Below are 22,196 nucleotides of genomic sequence, written 5' to 3' on the forward strand. Positions count from 1 at the left end.
CAATTTCCAATTTGTTTTTAAATGGGAAGGATTATGCTACTCAGAACCCAGTCCCTAAACAGAGATAGGATTGCCTGATGTTTGGTCATGTGATGTGGCACAAACCCTGAACCAGGCCAACAATAAATAAGGATGATTATATTTTTATATTACTTTGGAGTAATATATGAGACCAGTGATAGTTGCTGGGGCCCCTTCATTTTATTCTTTCGCATGTCCTTTTTACTCCTTAAAAGAAATCAATGTTGATAGGAAAATGAGTCCATTGAAGCTGTACTTAGCACTGATAATGCAGAGTCCAAATGTAAGGGCATAAGCCATTCTCCTGGAAAAGGACTTTAATGGTGTCCAATCTGGATCCCAAGAGGAGAGATTTCTTGGAAGTGGTATGGGAAGAAAGATAGACAAGAGTGCCAACTGCCCAACAGGGGTCTTCCCATGCCCTTGCTCTACGGAAATTCTGAGGAAATGGTTGGGTTGTCTTTTACCTCTTTTTCACAGTTTTTCTTTAAGTCAAAAAAAGGAAATACTAATATAACAATACTTTTACATACTAGAGGCCCGGTGCACGAAATTTATGCATTTGCAGGAGGGCGGGCGGTGGTCCCTCAGCCTGGCCTGCACCCTCTTGCAGTCCGAGAGTCCTCGGGGGGTGTCCTAAGCTATCAGTCGGACATTCTTAGTGCTGCCGCGGGGGTGGGAAAGGCTCCCGCTACCGCCGCTGTGCTCGCCAGTCGTGAGCCCGGCTCTGGGCTTCTGGCTGAGTGGCGCTCCCCAAGTGGGAGCACACTGACCATCAGGGTGCAGCTCCTGTGTTGAGCATCTGCCCCTTGGTGGTCAGTGCATGTCATAGTGATGGTCGTTCTGCTGTTGGGTCGATTTGCATATTAGCCTTTTATTATATAGGATAGTTGGGAAGAAAAAATTAATCCCACTGTTTTTTCAAAACTTTAGTTCTTATATGTTGCTTTCTAATTTCTTCCAAGTAATCACATCTTTTTACACCACAGGTCCTCAAACTTTTTAAACAGGGGGCCAGTTCACTGTCCCTCAGACATTCCACACATGGTGCACTGCGGGCCCGGGACGAGTCGGCTGCTAAGCAGGACAGGCAGCGGCGGCAAAAACACCCGGCGGGCCGCAGTTTGAGGACCCCTGTTTTACACAGTTGCAATCAGTTTACGTGCACCATGTGTTTTGCTGGGGCTCACCACAATCTTTTTTAAAAATTATTTTTAAAATATATTTTTATTGATTTCAGAGCAGAAGGGAAAGGGAGAGAGAGAGATAGAAACATCAATGATGAGAGAGAACCATTGATTGGCTGCTTCCTGCGCACCCCTTTCTGGGGATTGAACCCACAACCTGGGCATGTGTCCTTGACTGGATTCGAACCTGGGACCCTTCAGTCTGCAGGCCGGCACTTTCTCCACTCAGCCAAACTGGCTAGGGCATTCTCACCACAATCTTTTTTTTTTTTTTTTTTAAATGTATTTTATTGATTTTTTACAGAGAGGAAGGGAAAGAGATAGAGAGCTAGAAACATCGATGAGAGAGAAACATTGATCAGCTGCCTCCTGCACATCTCCCACCGGGGATGTGCCCACAACCCAGGTACATGCCCTTGACCGGAATCGAACCTGGGACCTTTCGGTCCGCAGGCCGACGCTTTATCCACTGAGCCAAACCGGTTTCGGCTCTCACCACAATCTTGATACTTCTATCAGTAGGCTAGGGTAGAACAGGTGTTTCACTGCTTTGTGCTGACTGTTAGGCACAGCAGAACCTAAGACAAGATTACTGCATAAAGCCTCTTCCTTTGGGATATGGGGTATATGAGAAAGTTCTCTTCATTTCTCACATACCCCATACTCCCCTCTCACTGTTCTTAGTTAAGGAATAACCTCAACTCAGACTATAAGATGTCTCTTGTGAACCCTGCAGAGCTTGGTGGCTACAGTTTTCTTTAGAAGGAACATGATGTATTTAGGTGGTAGATAAGGCCAGTTCATGCTTGTATGGTCCTAACTGAATCAAGCAAAGACAAGGAGCTTTTCACAGTGCAGAGTCTGTACTTCTTTTCTAAAATACATTGTTCATTGTTGCCAGTGCTTTAGTGATAGTTTTTACAGTCTCTATCTCGGACGTATAATGTGTACTCATTTTTTTTAACCACTAGAACTTTGCTTGTACTTGTCCAATGAGTTAGAAGTGTACTGGTTGGGGGCTTTAGGCCCCATTTTAAGTGCATGGCACTGACTTATTTTGCTTGTTTAGATAATGACACTCTTATCGTTTCACAGAAGAGAAGGCCAATTTGGAGAATAGGTTTCCTGACATGACTCCTATGAGAAAAGCAAATCCTCCGCAAGCTATTGTGACACCTTTGAGACCAGGTAAGAGAAAATATTAGGAAAAAGCTTCTTTGCATAATGGTGGTACAGTGTATTAGGAACCTGAGGGGTCTGGAGGAATTACCTAAACGCTGTATATCCCTTGGTTTACTTTTGGTGAAATGGGCTAATTCATCATGGTGAATGTGAAATTAATGATGTGCTACACTTTTAAAAAAATAATCTCTTGGAACTTAAGCTAACATAGAATTTTTTTTTCCAACTAGAATTTGATTGCCCAGATATATAACGATCTTTTTATGACAGTATTTAATGTAACATATGGGTCTGGCTGGTAAATAAACCAGTAGGAGAGAAGAATGTACTGCTCTATATTATACAGGAATTCTTTGAGTTGTCTGTCTGATTTAAAAAGATGATTGAGCCGAAGCCGGTTTGGCTCAGTGGATGGAGCGTCAGCCTGCGGACCGAAGGGTCCCGGGTTCGATTCCAGTCAAGGGCCTGTACCTGGGTTGCGGGCACATCCCCAGTGGGAGATGTGCAGGAGGCAGCTGATCGATGTTTCTCTCTCATCGATGTTTCTGACTCTCTATCTCTCTCCCTTCCTCTCTGTAAAAATCAATAAAATATATTAAAAAAAAAAAGGATGATTGACATTTAAACTGGTGGTTACTAAATCTGTAGAATAGTCTATTTGATCAGAACAAAAGAGGCATCCTTTAAGAGGTCACAAATCCGTGGGCAGTGCTTTAGAGCTTGCCCACCCTCTACATCCTGGAGGCTCTATTAATTCCCCTCAATTCACAATAAAGTCTTAACGCTCACGTTTAAACTTCAAAAAAAAGAGTCAAATCCTTGAAAATGATCTTTTTTTGAAGTCATAGCTATATTTAGACATAATTCACACATAGAATTCACCTACTTATAAAGTGTACATTTCCTGATTTTTTAAAAAATATTTTATTCATTTCAGAGAGGAAGGGAGACGGGGAGAGAGATAGAAACATCAATGATGAGAGAGGATCATTGATTGACTGCCTCCTGCACGCCTCACACTGGGGATAAAGCCTGCAACCCAGCCATGTGCCCTGACCGGGAATTGAACCATGACCTCCAGGTTCTTAGGTTGACTCTCAACCACTGAGCCATGTTGGCTGGGCTGTGTCCTTGTTTTTTATAGTATGTTTATAGAGTAGTGTGCAACCATCACTACAGTCAATTTGTCATTGATTTTTCCCCCTTATTTTTCTGTTTTCTATTTTATAGATTTCCATTCTGATCTTTAATATTTAACTTCTACTTACTTTGGGCTCAATATGCTCTTTTTGTTTTATTAAAAATTGATTTTGTTTTATATTGATTTCAGAGAGGAAGGTAAAGGGATAGAAACATCAGTGATGAGAGAGAATCATTGATCGGCTGCCTCCTACATGCCTCCTACTGGGGAGGCAGCCCTGATCCAGAATCAAACCGTGACCTCCTGGTTTATAGGTTGATGTTCATCCACTGAGCCACATGGGTGGGCTTTTTTTTAGTGTCTTAAAGTGGCAACTGAAGTCATTGATTTGAGATCTTTTTTCTTTTTTTACTGTGTTTATTGCTATAAATTCCCCCAAGTACTGCTTTAGTGCAGCAATTTTCAACTTTTTTTTATCTCATGACACACATAAACTAAATCACTAAAATTCTGCAACACACTAAAAAATATATTTTTTGCCAATCTGACAGACAAAAAAGGGTAGAATTTTGATTGGTTTACAAAAAAAATAATAAATAGTAATTATCTATCCTTTTTCCTCCAAAGTGACTTTTTAAGAAATCAGGTGCCTATCTTCTATATATATAAAAGTCTAAGCAACTGGTTGACTGGCCGACCAGTTGACTGGCCAACCAGCCTACTGGCCGGTAGCTGTGATGCGCAATGACCACCAGGGGGCAGATGCTCAAGGCATAGGCATGGAAGCATGGAAACATGGAACAGACTGAATCTCAGAGGGAAGGGGGCAGTGGGGAGGGCTGGAAGAGATTAACCAAAGATCTTATATGCATACTAGAGGCCTGGTGCACGTATTTGTGTACTGGTGGGGTCCCTTGGCCTGGCCTGCGCACTCTTGCAATCTGGGACCCCCTGGGGGATGTCAGAGAGCCAGTTTCAGCCTGATTTCCGCAGGCCAGTCCAAGGGACCCTACTGGTGCACAAATCCATGCACTGGGCCTCTAGTATATGTATATAAGGATTTTTGGTACCAAGAATTAACCAATCAGATGCAACCTTACTTTGTGAAGTAACTTATAATGTGCAACTCTATTATGTGACTTATATATTTATGGTTCAAGACAGGGTATTCACACCAGATGGCTATTGTTGTGTTGGCTATTGTCATTTTTTTATTTGACAATTTAAGGGAAAAGAGGTCAGGGCCCCTGACGAGATAGTCATGATAGTCAAATTCTTGCTGCATTCTGAAAATCATTGCTTTAATGGCATCCCACAATTTGACATATTGTGTTTTCATTTTCATTCCATTCAAAAGAGGCTGCCTGCGACACACCCCCTACTGGGGATTGAGCACCCAGGCATGTGCCCTGACTGGGAATTGAACCATCAACCTTATGGTACGTGACTCCCAACCAACGGAGCCACACCAGCCAGGGCCCATTCAAGATACTTTAAAAATTATATATATATATATTGATTTCAGAGAGGAAGGGAGAGGGAGAGAGAGAGAGAATCATCGATTGGCTGCCTCCTGCACACCCCATACTGGGAATCAAGCCCTCAACCCAGGCATGTGCCCTTACCGGGAATTGAACTTGTGACCTCCAAGTTTATAGATCAACACTCAACCACTGAGCCATGCGCTGACAAGATACTTTTAATATTCCTTTTGATAGTTTCTTTCACTCATTTTTTAAAATTGAGGTATAATTGACATGTAACATATACGTTTAAGGTGGACAACTTGATATGATACATTGATATATTGCAATGTGATGAACAATACACCAGTCTTACTCAGATTTTCCAATTCACTAGTACTTGTTTTTGTTTATGTGTAGTAAGTTCTATGCAATTTTATCATCTGTGTAGGTTTCTGGGTCTACCCTCAGAGTCAAGATATTGAACAGTTCTAACATCATGAGGAGCCTTGTGTTGCCCTTTTATAACTATACTCACTTCCCTCTTGCTACCCCACCCCAATTCATTTTTATTTATTTATTTATTTTTATTCTTCTTCTGTTTTTTAATATATTTCATTGATTCTTCACAGAGAGGAAGGGAGAGGAATAGAGAGTCAGAAACATCGATGAGAGAGAAACATTGATCAGCTGCCTCCTGCACACTCCCCACTGGGGATGTGCCCGCAACCAAGGTACATGCCCTTGACTAGAATCGCACCTGGAACCCTTGAGTCCGTAGGCCGATGCTCTATCCACTGAGCCAAACCGGTTTGGGCTTTATTTATTTATTTTAAATGTTTTTATTGAAAAATTTTTTTTGAGGGAGAGGGAAAGAGATAGAAACATTGATCAGCTGCCTCCTACATACCCCCTACTGGAGAATTAGCCTGCAACCCAGGCATGTGCCCTGGTAATAGAACCGGCAAACTCTTGGTGAATGGGATGGTGCTCATTCAACTGATCCATACCAGCCTGGCTTCCTAATTAATTTAAAAAGAATATATATATATCTTTTATTGATGTCAGAGAGGAAAAGAGAGGGGAAAAGAGAGAGAGAGAGATCGATGATGAGAGAGAATCATTGATTGGCTGCCTCTTGCATGCCACACACTGGGGATCCAGCCCACAACCTGGACATGTGCCTTGACCAGGAATTGAATCTCGACCTCTGGTTTCATAGGTTGGAGGCTCGAAATGGATGGATTATGCTACTCAGAATCTAGCCCTAAACAGAGATAGGATTGCTTGATGTTGGGTCTGTGATATGGCACAAACCCTGACATGAGACCAACAATAAATAAGGATGGTTATATCTCTCATGGATATTATATCCCTTATCTCTGTCACATCACATAATTCTTTTCTGTTTTGAGAGCAATTAAGATCTGGTCTCTTAACAACTTTGAAGTTTATATACAGTATTGTTGACTATAATCTCTATGGTATGCCTAGATCTTCAGGACTGATCTACTAGTTGCAAATTTTACTTATATGTTATTTAGAAGTTTTAATTTCCAAATATTTGCAGGGGTTCCAGAATTGATTTCTTGATGGATTTAATTCCATTGTGGTCAATAATGGAATCCTTCTAAATGTATTGAGATTTGTTTCATGGCCAGAAGGTCTGTTTTGGTAAATGTTGAGTGTGCACTTCAAAAGAATGTGTATTCTGCTGTCATTGGGTGGAGAGTTACGTAAATGTTAATTAAGTCAAGTTGGTTGATAGTATTGCTCGAGTCTTCTATTTCCTTATTGACCTTCTAATTGTTCTATCCATTACTGAAAGTGGGGATATTGAAGTCTTCAGCTATAATTGTTGAATTGCCTATTTTTTCTGTCAATTTTGTTAGTTTTTCCTTTATGTATCTGGGGCGCTGTTGTTAGGTACATATGTGTCTAATTGTTACATCTTCTTGATGAGTTGACTAGAACATATTTATGTAAAAAGTTTTATTGGGATATAGCCGTGCATATTCACGCATATATTATTTATGGCTATTATATTCTTACTGATTTTCTGTCAGCTTCTTCCATCAATTAGAGAAATATTAAATTTCAGACTATAATTATGGATTTGCCTATTTCTTGTAGTTTTTGCTTTGTGTATTTTGAAGCTCTGTTATTAGGTACATAAATACTTAGGTTGTTAAGTCATCTTGAATTGACCATTTTATCATTTTGAAATTATCTTCTTTATCTCTGGTAATATTCTTTGCTCTGAGATCTACTTTGATATTAACTCCAGTTTTCTTTTGATTAGTATTAGCATTTAGCATTGTCTTTATATTTCAAGTACATTTTTTGTAGGCAGTGTAAATTGGGTCTTTTTAAAATGTAATATCATAATCTCTTCCTTTTAATTAGGAATAATTGTCTCTATTATAGCCTTGTCATAATCTATCAGTTTTTGTTTTTTTTGATGTCTTTATTTTCCTTCCAAAAAATTTCTTTAGTTGGTGAGCCCAGTGATTGTTCTCTGGAATAAATAATGCATGGAATCTGTTTTTATGGCCTTTTCTCCCCTGTCATACAGTTTTTTTCTTTTATCAAGGCTCAGTTCATAAGTTGTACCATCAAATGCTGTTTCTTCCATGAAGCCTTTACTTGATTATTCCTTTCTCAGCACTTTTTCTCTGTTTTTGTTTCATGATGGCCATGGTAATATCTTGATGTTTAATAATAAAATACCTTCTTTCGCCATGACTGGTTTTGCTCAGTGGATAGAGTGTCAGCCTGCGGACTGAGGGGTCCCAGGTTCGATTCCGGTCAGGGGCATGTGCCTTGGTTGCGGGCACATCCCCAGTGGGGAGTGTGCCAGAGGCAGCTGATCGATGTTTCTCTCTCATCGATGTTTCTAATTCTCTATCCCTCTCCCTTCCTCTCTGTAAAAAATCAATAAAATATATTAAAAATAAAATAAAATACCTTCTTTTCTTTCACACCCCTATTCCTAGTCCCCTTCCTCAAATTCTACATCTTTAAACTTTTACTGTTTTAAATTGTGGTTATACACATAATGCCTGAAAATTTGATTGTATCAGCAATATTTACATTATGTTTATGTAAATATTATTTGATGACAGGTCAGTTAATGTGATGTGCGGCTGCATTTCTTCTTGGTTCTCCTTGGTTCTCCACAGTTCCATTGTCAAAATCTGTGGACCACTTTAAGATGATCCTGACATCAAGGTCAGGAAGATTCTCTTTTCTTTAAACTTCATCAGTTACTTAAATTACTGTCATACTTTAGCTTGCTTCATATTGGACAATATCCTTGGAAGTTATAACTGCTTTTTAAGGGAGGACATTATTTTTCTTAATATTTTTTGAATATCTTTGCTGATATTTTCTGGATCCTATGTTTCTTTCTTATATTCTTTTATTTGTCCTTCATTTTGTTGGAGTACATATTCTGGGAACTTCCCAAGATTAGGTGCAGGAGAAGAGAACTTTGAGTTCTCTCATGTCTCAAAATCTCATCATCCCACATTCATAATACAATTGAAAGTTTGACTTAATATAGAATTGTAGATTTAAAAAAGTTGCTTTGACTACTATGAATGAAGGCATTGTTTTTTTTTTTAAATCTTCTATCATCCTGTGTCACTGATGAAGAATTCAGCTTATCTTATTTTCCTTGCATCTCAGGTGTTTTCTTTTTCTCTGTGAAAGCTTTAAAATTTTATCCCTTTCAAATATCATGACCTGGCTGGTGTGACACATTGGTTAGAGCGTCAGACCATGAACCCAGGGGCCTCAGGTTTGATTTCCCGGCCCTGGGATTGGGCACTCATGGGAGATTACTGATCTATGTGTCTCACATTACTGTTTTTCTCCCTCCCTCCTTCCTTCCACTTTAAAAAAATCAGTGGGAAAAAGTATCTTCGGGTGGAATTAACAAAAAATAAAAATAAATAAGATGTCATGAGGATGTGTTTGGGATTTTTTTTCTGAGGTGGTGCCTAAGGTCTTCCGTGGAACATTTCACTAGAACTAAAGGTTCAATTGCTTAGGGCTATATGTATACACACACACATAACATTTTCAATCTAGAATCCTATTTTAAGCATATATATACATGGTGGGGAGGGGGAAAGCAGGTTTACAGTTGTGAGTACGCAAAACACAGTATATTCTTGTATTATTAATTATTGTATTGTTTTTCCATATGAACAACTGTAAACCTACTTTTGCCCCACTGTGTATATCTTATTTTTAACTTATTTTCTTGAGATTTGAGTACTGACTAGTTTTGTTTGTTTGTTTTACTTTAACTTATTTTTTTAGAAAGAGGAAGGGAGAGAGAGAGAGAGAGAGAGAGAGAGAGAGAGAGAGAAACGTCCATGTCAGAGAGAAATATCACTTGGTTGTTTCTCGCATGTGCCCCCAACCAGACTGGGGATTGAACCCACAACCTGGGTACGCGCCTTGACTGGGAATCAAACCTGCCACCTTTTGGCGTACAGGAGGACACTCCAACCAACTGAGCCACACTGGCTAGGGCTGAGTGCTGACTGGTTTTTACTCTCCTGCAGTTGACAACACTTACTACAAAGAGTCAGAAAAAGAAAATCTGGTGCAGCAGTCCATTCCCTCAAATGCTCGTTCTGCCCTGGAAGTCAAGGGAACCACCTCAAGAAATACTCCATCTCTGCCTCAGAGGTAAGATTGTTTCAGAGTCAAAAGTGGTAGTTATATTAATGATGTTCAAAGAGTAGTTACTGGACAGAGCATCTTCTAGGTGTGCCATACTTTATTAGACAATTTATGTTACTTTATTTAATCTTCATAACATTTATGAGATGTAGGTAATATGTTTCATTTATGATAATGGTTCAGAGGTTACTAAGTTACTTGTCTATGGTAACTTTATTTCAGAGCCAGGATTCAAACTGATCAGTTTGGTTCCAAAGCCCTTGCTGTTTGCACCACCAACACTAGTTGCAATTTTTATGCAGATTTATTTTTATGGCTATTTGACAGAATTTTTTTTTTTTTACACCACATTGTAAGTAAACTTTCTAAGGGCAACTATAATGTATCTTTAATCCTTACCAATGTCTGGCTGGAGCAGAAGCTCAATAAATTCTTGATGAATGAACGAATGGATGGGTGGGTAGATTAATCTGCAGTCTTTACTAGCAATCTCAGAGCTTTCACCATCTAATAATTAACCACCCACCCAGAGTTTAAATTGCAGGACTATTATTTGCTTTATACTTTGACGTCACCTAGAATATCTCAAGGAAGAGGAATGGTAGAGTATTTATAATATTATTGCTCAGAAATAATGAAATTACCTTTTGCAAAGCCTTATGCTGGCATAAGGGTATCACTTTTGAGGATATCACAAGCTTATACTAATCTTTTCTGGTAAAGAAGCCCATTTTAATCAAAGAATTCTATGAAATCTCAACCTTGTATGTATATATTACAGGCTGAAGAGATTGCTATTGGTTGATTCAGTGGTTTCTGTTCCATGTTTAGATTGTGAAGTAGGACTATGGAAAAGAGACCCAGTGTCCTATAGATTCCTTCAGAATTCAAGAAACTGTTAGTGTCTTGGCTCTTCTGTTTTGTATATGTATATGATTACAAAAATTGTTCCTCAGCCTGACTGAATTCTAGAATGCTTTTTGGAAATGATTGTTTGACAGAAGATAGCTTCTGTCAGAAAATCTGCCTGAATGTTTTTTTTCTTAGGGGCATGGACCCTCAGCTATTCAAAACCTCAGTTTATTGAGAATAAGGGAGAGCTAATTGTAAAAAAGGTCCAAATAAGATAATATGTACTTAGTAAATGATACTGCGTTATGAAAATGCATAATAAGCCCTGGCTGCTGTTGCTCAGTGGTTAGATTGTTGGCCCATACACCTACGGGTCTCAGGTTCAATTCCCCATCAAGGGCACATACCTGGGTTGCAGGCTCGATCCCCGGCCCCAATTGGAGAGTGTGTGGGACATAACCAATCGATGTGTCTCTCTCACATTGATATCTCTCTCTTTCTCCCTCTTCCTCCCTACCCTCCTTCCCTTCCACTCTCTCTAAAAATCATTGGGAAAAATATCCTCAGGTGAGGATAATAAAAAAAGAAAATGCATAATAAGAGGTAAAATGTTAGTGCCATTATCTCAGATCTTAGATTTAACTTAGTCAGAGATGCCCAATCTAGAAAGGAACAGCATATGAAATAGAATAGTGTAGACCAGCGGTTCTCAACCTGTGGGTCGCGACCCCTTTGGGGATCAAACGAACCTTTCACAGGGGTCGCATAAGACCATCGGAAAACACATATATAATTACATATTGTTTTTGTGATTAATCACTATGCTTTAATTATGTTCAATTTGTAACAATGAAATTGGGGGTCACCACAACATGAGGAACTGTATTAAAGGGTCACAGCATTAGGAAGGTTGAGAACCACTGGTGTAGACAATCATACAAATTCCCTACTATTTTATTTCACACTAGAGGCCTGGTGCACGAAATTTGTGCACGGGTAGGGTCCCTAGGCCTGGCTGGCAATCAGGGCCTTCCTTCCCCTGGCTGCCCGCTGTTGGCTGAGGCCTTCCTTTGTTCCATGCCACCCCCTGGTGGTCAGTGCATGTCATAGCAAACAGTTGAACTGGTCGGTCGAACTCCCGAGGGGACAATTTGCATATTAGCCTTTTATTATATATGATGATGGTTTAGATGGATAGGCTGAAAGATGGCCAAAACTACTTTGACAGAGCAGTTAAGAATCAACAAGTCTGTAATAATAATTTTTCCATGGAGGTGTTACTTTACCAGTGAGACCAGTGAAATAGAATAGAAACTCAGCTTCCCATGTATGGGCATGGTATATGACAAAGAGAGTACTGCAGACCTGTGGGGAAAGTGTTTTTTTTTTTTTTTTTTTCCTTTTTTAAGTTCCCTTAATTAAATACTTGGACAGTGGATATCCAAGTAGAATAAAAATGAAACTTGGTCTCTACCTCATTGTATATAAAACCGTCAGTTCTATGTAGATTACAGATCTAAATGTGAAAGCTAAAACTCATATAAGGCAATATAGGAGAATATAGTTATGAGCTTATATAAGGGAATATAGGAGAATATAGTTATGAGCTTAGAATAGGGAAAGATTTTTTTGAATAGGATACACATAGAAAAGCACTGACCATAATGGGGGAAGGGGTTAATGTATTTTGATCACTGTTAACTAAATGATACTATAAAGAGTAAAAAAGCCAACCCCCATAGTGGGAAAAGAAACTTCTAACATAACATTTACAAACAACTCATTTGTAGTATGCAAAGAGTCTCTACTAATCAATTAGAAAAGGATTGACAATCCACAGAAAGCAAGCAAGAGACTTGAACTACTTAGCACTTTATGAAAAAGGTTAACCAAATGGCCAATAAACATGTGAAAAGTTGCTCTGTCCACTGGTAATCAGGGAAAAGCAAAATAAAACCACAGTGAAGTTCTACAAATCATTTAATATGGCTATAATTAAATCATCTGATAATACCTAATATTCAGGTGGATGTAGACTCTTATAAACTTGCCAGTGTAAGCATAAATTGATTCAAGCACTTTGGAAAAATGACTTGAGTTGTTTTAACCAATGTCCTATGACCCAGTAATCTTACAACTTAAGATATCCAACAGCAGCATGTGTACTCTGCACCAAGAACTTGAGAATCAACAGTAGATGGGATAAATAGTGGTACATTCGTGCAATGAATGCATCATTGAAAACTGAGTTAAAGCTACATGAATCAATGTGGATGAATCTCACAAACATAATGATGGGTGAAATAAACGAGACAGAAAAAAATACTTGCAGCAGTCTGATTGCATTACATAAAGGTTTATTTTTTTGTTTCTTCCCTTAATGTACCAATCTTATATGGTAAAATGATAGAGAAAAAGTAATGATTACTATAAGACAAGTCAAGGTAGCTGCTTCCAGTGTTCTGTTTCTTAAGTTAGGTCATGATTTCATGAGATTTCATTTTGTAATCTTTTAACTTAATTTTTGTTTTGTGCATTTTTTGGTATGTGTTATATTTTAACTGTGTGGCTATAAGTAAAAGGAGAAAATAAATACTATGGTCAGTTTCCAGGAGCTCTGATCTCTAATTTCAATTCTGACAGCAGTTAGTTATGTAACAGGATTGGTCAAGTCACCTCATCTTTTTTTACTTTTCTCACTTATGAAAGAAAGAATTCTGCTAGGTGATTGCCAGTGCCTTAAAAAAATCTCAGCTTTATTGAGGTCTAATTTACAAGTACAAATGCATTTAAGTACTAATATTTATGATGAAATTTTTATAACTATCAGTAAAACAAGAGATTAGACGTTTAGAGTTGAAATAATACCACTAAACTTTTTATAGCTCTTTGTAGTTTGACATACTTTCACATTTCTGAAGAACATTTATATATCTGTAGAAGATAAATTCATTTCAGATAAATTTTTGTCAATTCCTTTACCATAGACGATCTGTTAGACTCTCTGCTCAGAAAGCTTTGGCACAGAAAGAAAAACACCATGTGAAAACGAAAGCCAAGAGATGTCCTACTCCTGTAATCATCAGTGAAACTCCACCCTCCAAAAGAATGAAAGTGTAAGTAGCCACAGCTTTTGACAGTTGGCATAGGTTTTACCTCTGTTTGCTCCTGAGGTTAATAGCAAGCAGAATATATGGTGCTCTTATTTTTATCAGTTAGGAATGCATTTTACCTGTTCAGCTAGAGTGGTTTACAGAATAGTTATTTATTTGCTTCACAGAAGTTTACTGTTGGCTTTGGTTCAGTGGTTGAACAATGCTAGGGCAGCATCTCTGTGAGTCAGCTTTTATTTCTTGCTTGTTCCTCAAGATGGCTGCTCTGTTTCTTAGCTTCTTCCTTGTGTTTGTTGCCTCGTTCCCACAAGATAGCTGCTATATCACTAGGTATCAAGAGAAGAAGGAGGCAAAGGAAGAGGGGCAGCACCACCTATATCACAAAAGTAAAATATTTTCCAGAAACTCTTGTTTTATCTTAGTTGCCCAACTGTGTCATGGATCCCGCCTAGGTGCAATAGAGACTATTGATGCAAATACAATACTTCTGCCTTTTTCCATCGTCGCCCCAAACACAATTGGTGTTCTGTTAATAAAAAAGAAAATGGAATCGATATTGGAAGGCAACCAGCTGTCTGGCATTTGTGCATTGGATGATGAACAGTTGGAATCCCTCTTATCCTCTTGAACCTTCACCAGACAACTCTTATATTGATTTCTATTGGTGTTCTTAAAGTTTACCTCTTATAAATGATCTAATAACCACTAGTTACCTACCAGCAGAAGAATCTTGTGGTTGAAGTATGCTTGTTGTCTTAGAGTAGTGGTTCTCAATCTTCCTAATGCCTCGACCCTTTAATACAGTTCCTCATGTTGTGGTGACCCCCAATTTCATTGTTACAAATTGAACATAATTAAAGCATAGTGATTAATCACAAAAACAATATGTAATTATATATGTGTTTTCCGATGGTCTTAGGTGACCCCTGTGAAAGGGTTGTTCAACCCCCCAAAGGGGTCTCGACCCACAGGTTGAGAACCGCTATCTTAGTGAAAATTAAAGTCATATGCGATAGATTTGGGGAGGAGGCTAGAGCAGGGTATAATTTAGGGAATTAAGAGGATATTTTTTGTTCTTTTGAACTCAAGTTCTAATCAAAAGAAGTCAGAAGAAGAGAAAGATGGCATTGCTCCTTGTCAAGCTACTTCTGGAAAGAATGAGTCTTCCCCAGAGAAAGCCAAGGAGAGACGTACTATGCCTGGTATGCCACTTGTAAGGTATGCTGCTTTCCTGAATTTTAAACAAAGTCAATAGAAGAAAATTGCAAATGGGTACATCTCCGGTCTATTTGTTGTACGTGGAGCTTGGGAAATGCCTGAGGCTATAACCGTGGTGAGGTGAATTGTTTTATAACCCGGTGGGTACCCAAGTCTTAAACATTGGGAAAAATATATTACTAAAGCAAATTGATAGAAATATAAAAGGGAAAAGTAAAGGTTCTTACTATCCAACTTGAATTTTTTTAAAAAATATATTTTATTGATTTTTACAGAGAGGAAGGGAGAGGGATAGAGAGTCAGAAACATCGACGAGAGAGAAACATCGATCAGCCGCCTCCTGTACACTCCCTACTGGGGATGTGCGAGCAACCAAGGTACATGCCCTTGACCAGAATCGAACCTGGGACCCTTGAGTCCTCAGGCCGACGCTCTATCCGCTGAGCCAAACCGGTTAGGGCTAACTTGAATGTTTTTATTTTTTTTCCCCCCATAACTCCCCTCCTTCCAGTTCCCACCCCACCCTCCGCCCTCACTCCCCACCCACTGTCCTCATCCATAGGTGCACGATTTTTTGTCCAGTCTCTTCCCGCATCTCCCACACCAAGCTCCCTTCTAGTTTTATTCAAGTAAAATACCTATTTTCCCAATCAGTATGTAAACAACCTTTGGGTTTCCTTTATTCACTCACTATGAGACTTTGATTTATTTATTTTTCTGTACTACTGTAAAATCTTTACATTTATCCTCTTTTGGTAGATTGTTAATATTCTCATTATATTTAAACATTTTCTGTTGAAAATGTAGTTTCTAATTTTTTATTATTATAAGTAGTTAGTGAACATCTTTATAGGCAGAGCTTTTTCTTTAGAGTAATCTCAATTACTAGTTTTATGGTTATTCATATAGCCACTTTTATTTTAGAAAAGAATATATAAATTTACAGTGCCATCAATTTTGAATATTATTATTTCCTGGTCTCATCTGCATTGAATGTTTTTACTTTAAAAAATGTTCCTGCCACCATAGCCAGTTTGGCTCAATGGCTGGAGCATTGGTCTACTGAGTGAGGGCTTCCAGGTTTGATTCTGGTCAAGGGCACATGTCTGGGTTGTGGGCTCAATCCTCAGTAGGGGGCGTGCAGGAGGCAGCCGATCAATGTTTCTCTCTCATCATTGATGTTTCTGTCTCCCTCTCCCTTTCCCTTCCTCTCTGAAATCAATAAAAATATATTTTACAAAAATGTTCCTGCCCTGCCCTGTGCGGCTCAGTTGGTTGAGTGTCATCCCGTGCACCAAAAGGTGTCTGTTCGATTCCCTGTCAAGGCGAACCCCCATCATCAGGGTGCCTGTGGGAGGCAACAGATCGATGCTTCTCTCTCACATTGATATTTCTTTCTTGCTCTCTTTCTCTTCCTTTCCTTCCCCACCCCTAAAATATCAATAAAAAATGTTTAACATTTAATTGCTATATTGTTGATGGCATTTAATTATTTTAATTTGTATTTACCTGATTACATTGTATAACAACATTGTATTACTGTTATTGTAACATCTTTTCCATATTTCCTCTTGGGTGAATTTTCTGTTTCCTTTTTTGTTTGTTACTAAGAATGGCTACTCTAACTGGAATGTTTACTATGTGTCAGGTACTCAGAAACATTATCTGATTTAATAGTCACAAACATTCTGTGAAAATGAGTATATTCCTCGTTTTACAGTGGAGACACCTTAGGCTCTGAGAGGTTAAATCATTTTCTCAGGATCACATAGGCAGAAAATGAAATGACAGGGCTGAGATTTGAACTCTCTGGTTTTACTCCTAAGTCTATTCTTTCTATCACAGTATATGTTCTGTATATATTATTAACCTTTGGCCATATTTGTTGCAAAGATTTTTCCCATTCTAGTGGCATTTTAATTTTAGCTTTTCTGGTGGTAAAAAGCTAATCATGACATAGTCCAATTTGTGGATCTTTTGGAACATCTTGTCTGTTTTAGCTATTTTCTGAAAATTTGTTCAGTATTAAGTTTTTGTTTGGGTAATTATTGTATCACAGGCTTAAAATCTAATCTATATAATGCCTTTAGATTATTTTGAACCATTGAGCCTCTTTCTCCTCTCCTCTCTTATCTCCTTTATTGATTTGCCCTATAGACAGAAACTTCTAAAAAGTACTGAGGAGCAAGAGTTGGAGAAGAGCATGAAAATGCAGCAGGAGGTGATAGAAATGCGGAAAAAGAATGAAGAATTCAAGAAATTTGCTCTTGCTGGAGCAGGTCAGCTTGGCTTTGGTTGAGACTGATTTATGAGGGGGTGCTTCTCATAATCTTGGTAGGGTTTTTTGAAGTCTCTGTCTTCCTTAGCCTTAGTTGGCATAAAATAACGTTTATTTAGAAGGTTGGACCATCCCTGTGATTATTCCCTATAACATGTTACATATATTGACCCTTTCTTAGAGCATGCTGTTCCTTCTCTAACTGTAGAAGTCACACCCATCTTTTTATTTTTTATATATTTTATTGATTTTTTACAGAGAGGAAGGGATAGGGATAGAGAGTTAGAAACATTGATGAGAAAGAAACATCGATCAGCTGCCCCCTGCACACACCCTACTGGGGATGTGCGCGCAACCAAGGTACTTGCCCTTGACTGGAATCGAACCTGGGACCCTTGAGTCCGCAGGCTGACGCTCTAACCACTGAGCCAAACCGGTTAGGACAAACCTATCTTTTCAGACCTTTTCCCATGCCTTCATTTCTTCAAGTAGAATTGATTTCCCCCTCCTTTTTCCTCCTAATTCTTTTTGTTTATAGTAGAAAAAGAGGGACTAGGATTAAGGCAGGAGATAAAGCAATAGGGCAGGCCAGTTGTTGTCCCATTTTATCCTTGGTAGAGGTAGAGGAAGAGGAAGTGGAATGATTTCAGTTTTGGCTATGGAGGAAAAACATGACTGAGGGAACTGAAGGATCAGAGCTCTGCTTTGCACTTGCATGTTTATTGGTGGAGTTGAAGCTATAAAGCCCTGCTTACCGGGTTGAAGGAAGCACCCCTGGAGTTTATAGTGTTTCCTTCTTAGAGATGTTTAGTTAAGTGTGCCTTTTTAAAGAATATATTTTTATTGATTTTTACGGAGAGAGAAGAGAGAGAGAGAGAAAAACATTGATTGGCTGCCTCCTGCATGGCCCCCACCTCAGATCAAGCCTGTAGCCTGAGCATGTACCCTGACCAGGAATCAACCAGTGACTTCGTGGTGCATGGGTAGCCGCTCAACCACTGGACCACACCAGAAGGGCTAGTTAAGTGTGATTTTAAAGTCAGTTGAGATCTTTGTCTATCAAAAATATTCCAGCTACTCATTGTCTTCAGACCTATGGCCACACCTGGGAGATGGGATTTTTCTTCTGTCCTACCTCTTTAACAGTTGGCATCTGATCAAAGGGCCTCATCTCCAACAGTACTCAACTTAATGAATAAGGTACATATATTAGTGTCCTTAGGACTGTTTCAAATATTGGGTTACATGTAAAGAGTGAACAGTTAGATCCATGATAATAGAAAGACCAAAAATATTGGATAAAGGGAGATTTACTAATGTTCTCTGTGTAACCTGAGTGTTTTGCTCTGCTCCTCACTCAGGACAACCTGTGAAGAAAACAGTGAGCCAGGTAACCAAATCAGTCAACTTCCACTTTCGCACTGATGAGCGAATCAAACAACATCCTAAGAACCAGGAGGAGTATAAGGAAGTGAACTTTACATCAGAACTGCGAAAGCATCCTCCATCTCCTGTAAGTTGATGGACTAAGTGAATATTCCTCTTACTAATTTAGTGAGGATTTTAGCTGTAACATTTGTGGTCACCACTTACAATAATATAATTGAATTAAGATCTGAATTCTCACTTTGCCTCCTGTTAGCTCTGTGATCTTGGATAAATTACTGTCTCTTTGGGAACCATCTTGCCAAGTTGCTGTGCAAACTGAATTGATAATATACACAAAATACATAGAATTATGGGTGGCAAATCATAAGCACAGGCTTGTTACAGCTTGTGCTGTTACAAAATTCTTGAAAAAGTTTTGTTTGCAAAGCTGTGTACAAAATATAATAACATTTATGGGGAAAATGGCTTTGGGGCAGACCACTCCTATCCTTGCAGTGTTGTTACCGAGCACTAACAAAAACTAACAATCCTAAATAAAAATTCTAAGAATCTCTACTTGCAATTTCAGTCATCATCATCATTTGTTGAAGTCAGTCTTTCAGTCTTAAACCTTGGGTGTGTTCTTTCTTTGAGATGTAGGTTCTGGAAAAGTGTTGTTTTCAGTCAGAGACCAATTTAATCAAAATCAGTGTTCCAAGGAGTAGGCTTCTTCACTCAGTTTTTGGGAAGGGTGTATAAGAGTCTGATTCAGACGTTTACACACTTGACCTGATCACTCCCAGAATCCTAATCAGTTTTTAAAAAATGGATTAGGGATAGAGTACCTTTTAAGCATTTTTGGTTCCTTCTCATTCTAAGAAGATTTGCTCTTGATTGCTTTAAAACATTAACATGCTTGTAAAAGATCACTTTATATACTATTGTAGAACAATTTGCTAAGTGCTAGATTATTTTATTTTTTTTAAAGATGGGAATAGACTGGTAACCTGTGCTCAAAGACTGACAGATTTAAGAGTAATAATTCTTAAGGTTTTACACGAGCTCTTTTCCTTTTGATTCTCTGCTGAATATGTGACTTGTGGTACATCTGAGCTTCTATAACGTTTCATTTGGGGAACAACTTCTTTCTTTACAGGCCCGAGTGACTAAGGGATGCACCATTATAAAGCCTTTCAACCTGTCCCAAGGAAAGAAAAGAAAATTTGATGAAACAGCTTCTACATATGTACCTATTGCACAGCAGGTCGAAGCCTTCTATAAAGGAACCCCTAACAGATATCACTTGAGGAGCAAGAAGGATGATATTAGTAAGTTTCTTACCGATATCATAGCTGGCTGGAGTCTTCCCTAGAATTCCTTTTGCTGCGTCTTAGGCACAAATTTGCCTTTAGTTGATATCCTAGTTTTTGAACTAAAGTATGGTATGTACCTATATGCAGACAACTAATTTATTGTTGAGCATTTTCTCAAACCACCCAGCTATCTGTCCACTTATGCCTATCAATCACTTGATCCTTCTGGTCAGTAATAAGGGGAATCAAAGATATCTTTGCTATATATCAAAGTGTCATGGTGCATTTATTTACTGATAAAAAATGAAGGCATTCCATTCATTCAAGGTTGTGTGCTTTTTGTTCAGTGATTCAGCAAGTTTCTTTTACTACTAAAGACCAAGTACTTTGTTGTGTGTTGAGGGTATAGAAGTGAACAAAATGGACTTGGTGCTACTCAACATCAGGTTCTAATTCTGTGAGAGAGATGAACAAATAGATCATTACAAATTATTCTAAATGCTATGAAAATGAAAGATGTCAGAGTTAAAAGATGTGGAAGATAGGTAGAGTGTGCCTGCGTACTAAGAAGTTCCTGGCAGAGAAGCTGAAAATAGAGGAGAAAAAGAAGATAACCAATGGTTAAATCCCTGCACAGGCGGGTAGAGGAGGAGTACTTATCATAGCTCTCATTCTTTGAAAGGAGGATGGAAGAGTGAGAAGAATGAGTGCAAATGCTGGTGGGTGTATAGATTTGGTGGTGAACAAATGAGAGAATTCTAATCTAATAGTTTCTATTTTTTATGAAAATAATTTCTATAAGAAGGAAGGTAAAAAAGTTTAAAAATAGTGGTATAATAGCTGTCCAGTGTATAAAGCTAGCATTATGGATAAAGCAGAATCTGGCCATTTTGCCTTTGAAGGTCTCAGTTTTTCCTGCCCTTACATAGGCATTGTTTAGTGCTGTGTCAGGTAGCCAGACAAGCTTAATACTGTTCATTTGTCAAATTTTATATTAATGAAAATAATAATTTTTTTTTATCCTAATAGAAATTTAAATATTAAACATGACTTTTCAAATAATATATGACTTTTAGACTCGGATATGTCCTGCTTTTATAATCTCAGTACTGACAAATTACAGAAAGTAATTTTTATTTAAAACTTTTTACAGTCATAGCTAAATAATGGTTATGTATATACTTGAAGTCTGGCTTCTTTATAAAAGAAATATATTTGGTTTCTACCTTCTTATCTTATGTGATAAGTTCTAAATTAGAGAACTCATTCTTACATAATAAAACTGACATGGTTGCCCCTGACCCAGCAAATCAGTATTTTCTATGAGTAGTAACAATGGTCTTTTTCAAATTTTTATTTTTATTGAATTTATTGGGGGAACATTGGGTGATGGTCTTAATATTGATGCTTTGACATAGTTTACTTTGTCCATTTAACTTTCTGTGCGAGGTAGTCTTGATACTTTGATATAGATGCTTTTAGGGAGTTTATAAAATTGGGAATTGTTACTTGGTCTTTAGAAAGGCCTTATTTTTAAAGCGGGAATAAGTAAAAATCTTACTTGTCAAATACAAGCAAAATAGTTAGCATCGCCAATAGAAAGGCAGTATAGGCCTGTGCAGTGACAAGGAATTCATCAGACATGGGTGGTTTTTAAGTTCAGAAGATAATAGTAGAGTTTACCAAAAGTTTACCTTCATCAATCATACCCCTCAGTAAAGAGTGATAGGGAAGAAGGGACTGCATATTTGTCAGGTTGCCTGATGTGAACTGAGCTGAATATGGAGGGCCAACCACTCTGTGGTTGGGCCTCTCTGGGTTGCCAAGATGAGTTAGCACCTACAGGTAAATGGGGTCTTGAGGAGCCAGGTGAATGTCTCTGATCTCGATTTACAGCTCTGTTACCCACCAAGTCTACTGTGGCCAAGATTGTCACAGAACCACAGACTCCTGTGTTGCAAACCAAACAGCGCACAAGACCTGTGACCTGCAAAAGTGCAGCGGATCTTGAGGCTGAGGAGCTCGAGAAACTGCAACAGTAAGTACCACTGGCAGTATCTGAGGAAGAGTTTAAGAAACCGCCTGCTCTCTTTTCAGTTCTGTAAGGGGACAGTTGCTATTTTTCATGCATGGGAATTTACAGCATTTGAGTTGCCAGCTCTGTAGGCTGTGTCTCTGCCTCTATGATTAGTCCTGAAAGTGGGAATATGGAGATGTTCTGGAGTGTAAACTGATAAAAAGCTAATGCAGAGATTGGAGTGGGAGAACTTAGTTATGATTCCAGTTAGGGAGTGTCCTCTGAGGTTAGTTTAGGTAGATCCTACTCTTTCATGGCTACCCAAGGGATTGTTCATGGGAGGAA

The 22,196-nt window shown here is 38.5% G+C and overlaps 1 protein-coding gene across 1 annotated transcript in view; it reads left to right on the top strand.

The window, feature by feature from the left end:
* TPX2 (TPX2 microtubule nucleation factor) overlaps positions 1–22,196 on the top strand; it is a 65,092-nt gene that overhangs the window by 22,483 nt on the left and 20,413 nt on the right. Inside the window, exons 4-11 of the mRNA XM_070420104.1 lie at positions 2,304–2,396; positions 9,572–9,698; positions 13,532–13,660; positions 14,747–14,875; positions 17,033–17,154; positions 18,515–18,666; positions 19,678–19,849; positions 21,731–21,872. Coding sequence (XP_070276205.1) covers positions 2,304–2,396; positions 9,572–9,698; positions 13,532–13,660; positions 14,747–14,875; positions 17,033–17,154; positions 18,515–18,666; positions 19,678–19,849; positions 21,731–21,872 — 1,066 coding nt within the window. The remainder of the gene's footprint in view (positions 1–2,303; positions 2,397–9,571; positions 9,699–13,531; positions 13,661–14,746; positions 14,876–17,032; positions 17,155–18,514; positions 18,667–19,677; positions 19,850–21,730; positions 21,873–22,196) is intronic.

Source organism: Myotis yumanensis, unplaced genomic scaffold (genome assembly GCF_028538775.1).
Source record: "Myotis yumanensis isolate MYYU_CA2020_CCGP unplaced genomic scaffold, mMyoYum1.0.hap1 SCAF_7, whole genome shotgun sequence".
Classification (NCBI taxonomy): Eukaryota; Metazoa; Chordata; class Mammalia; order Chiroptera; family Vespertilionidae; genus Myotis; species Myotis yumanensis.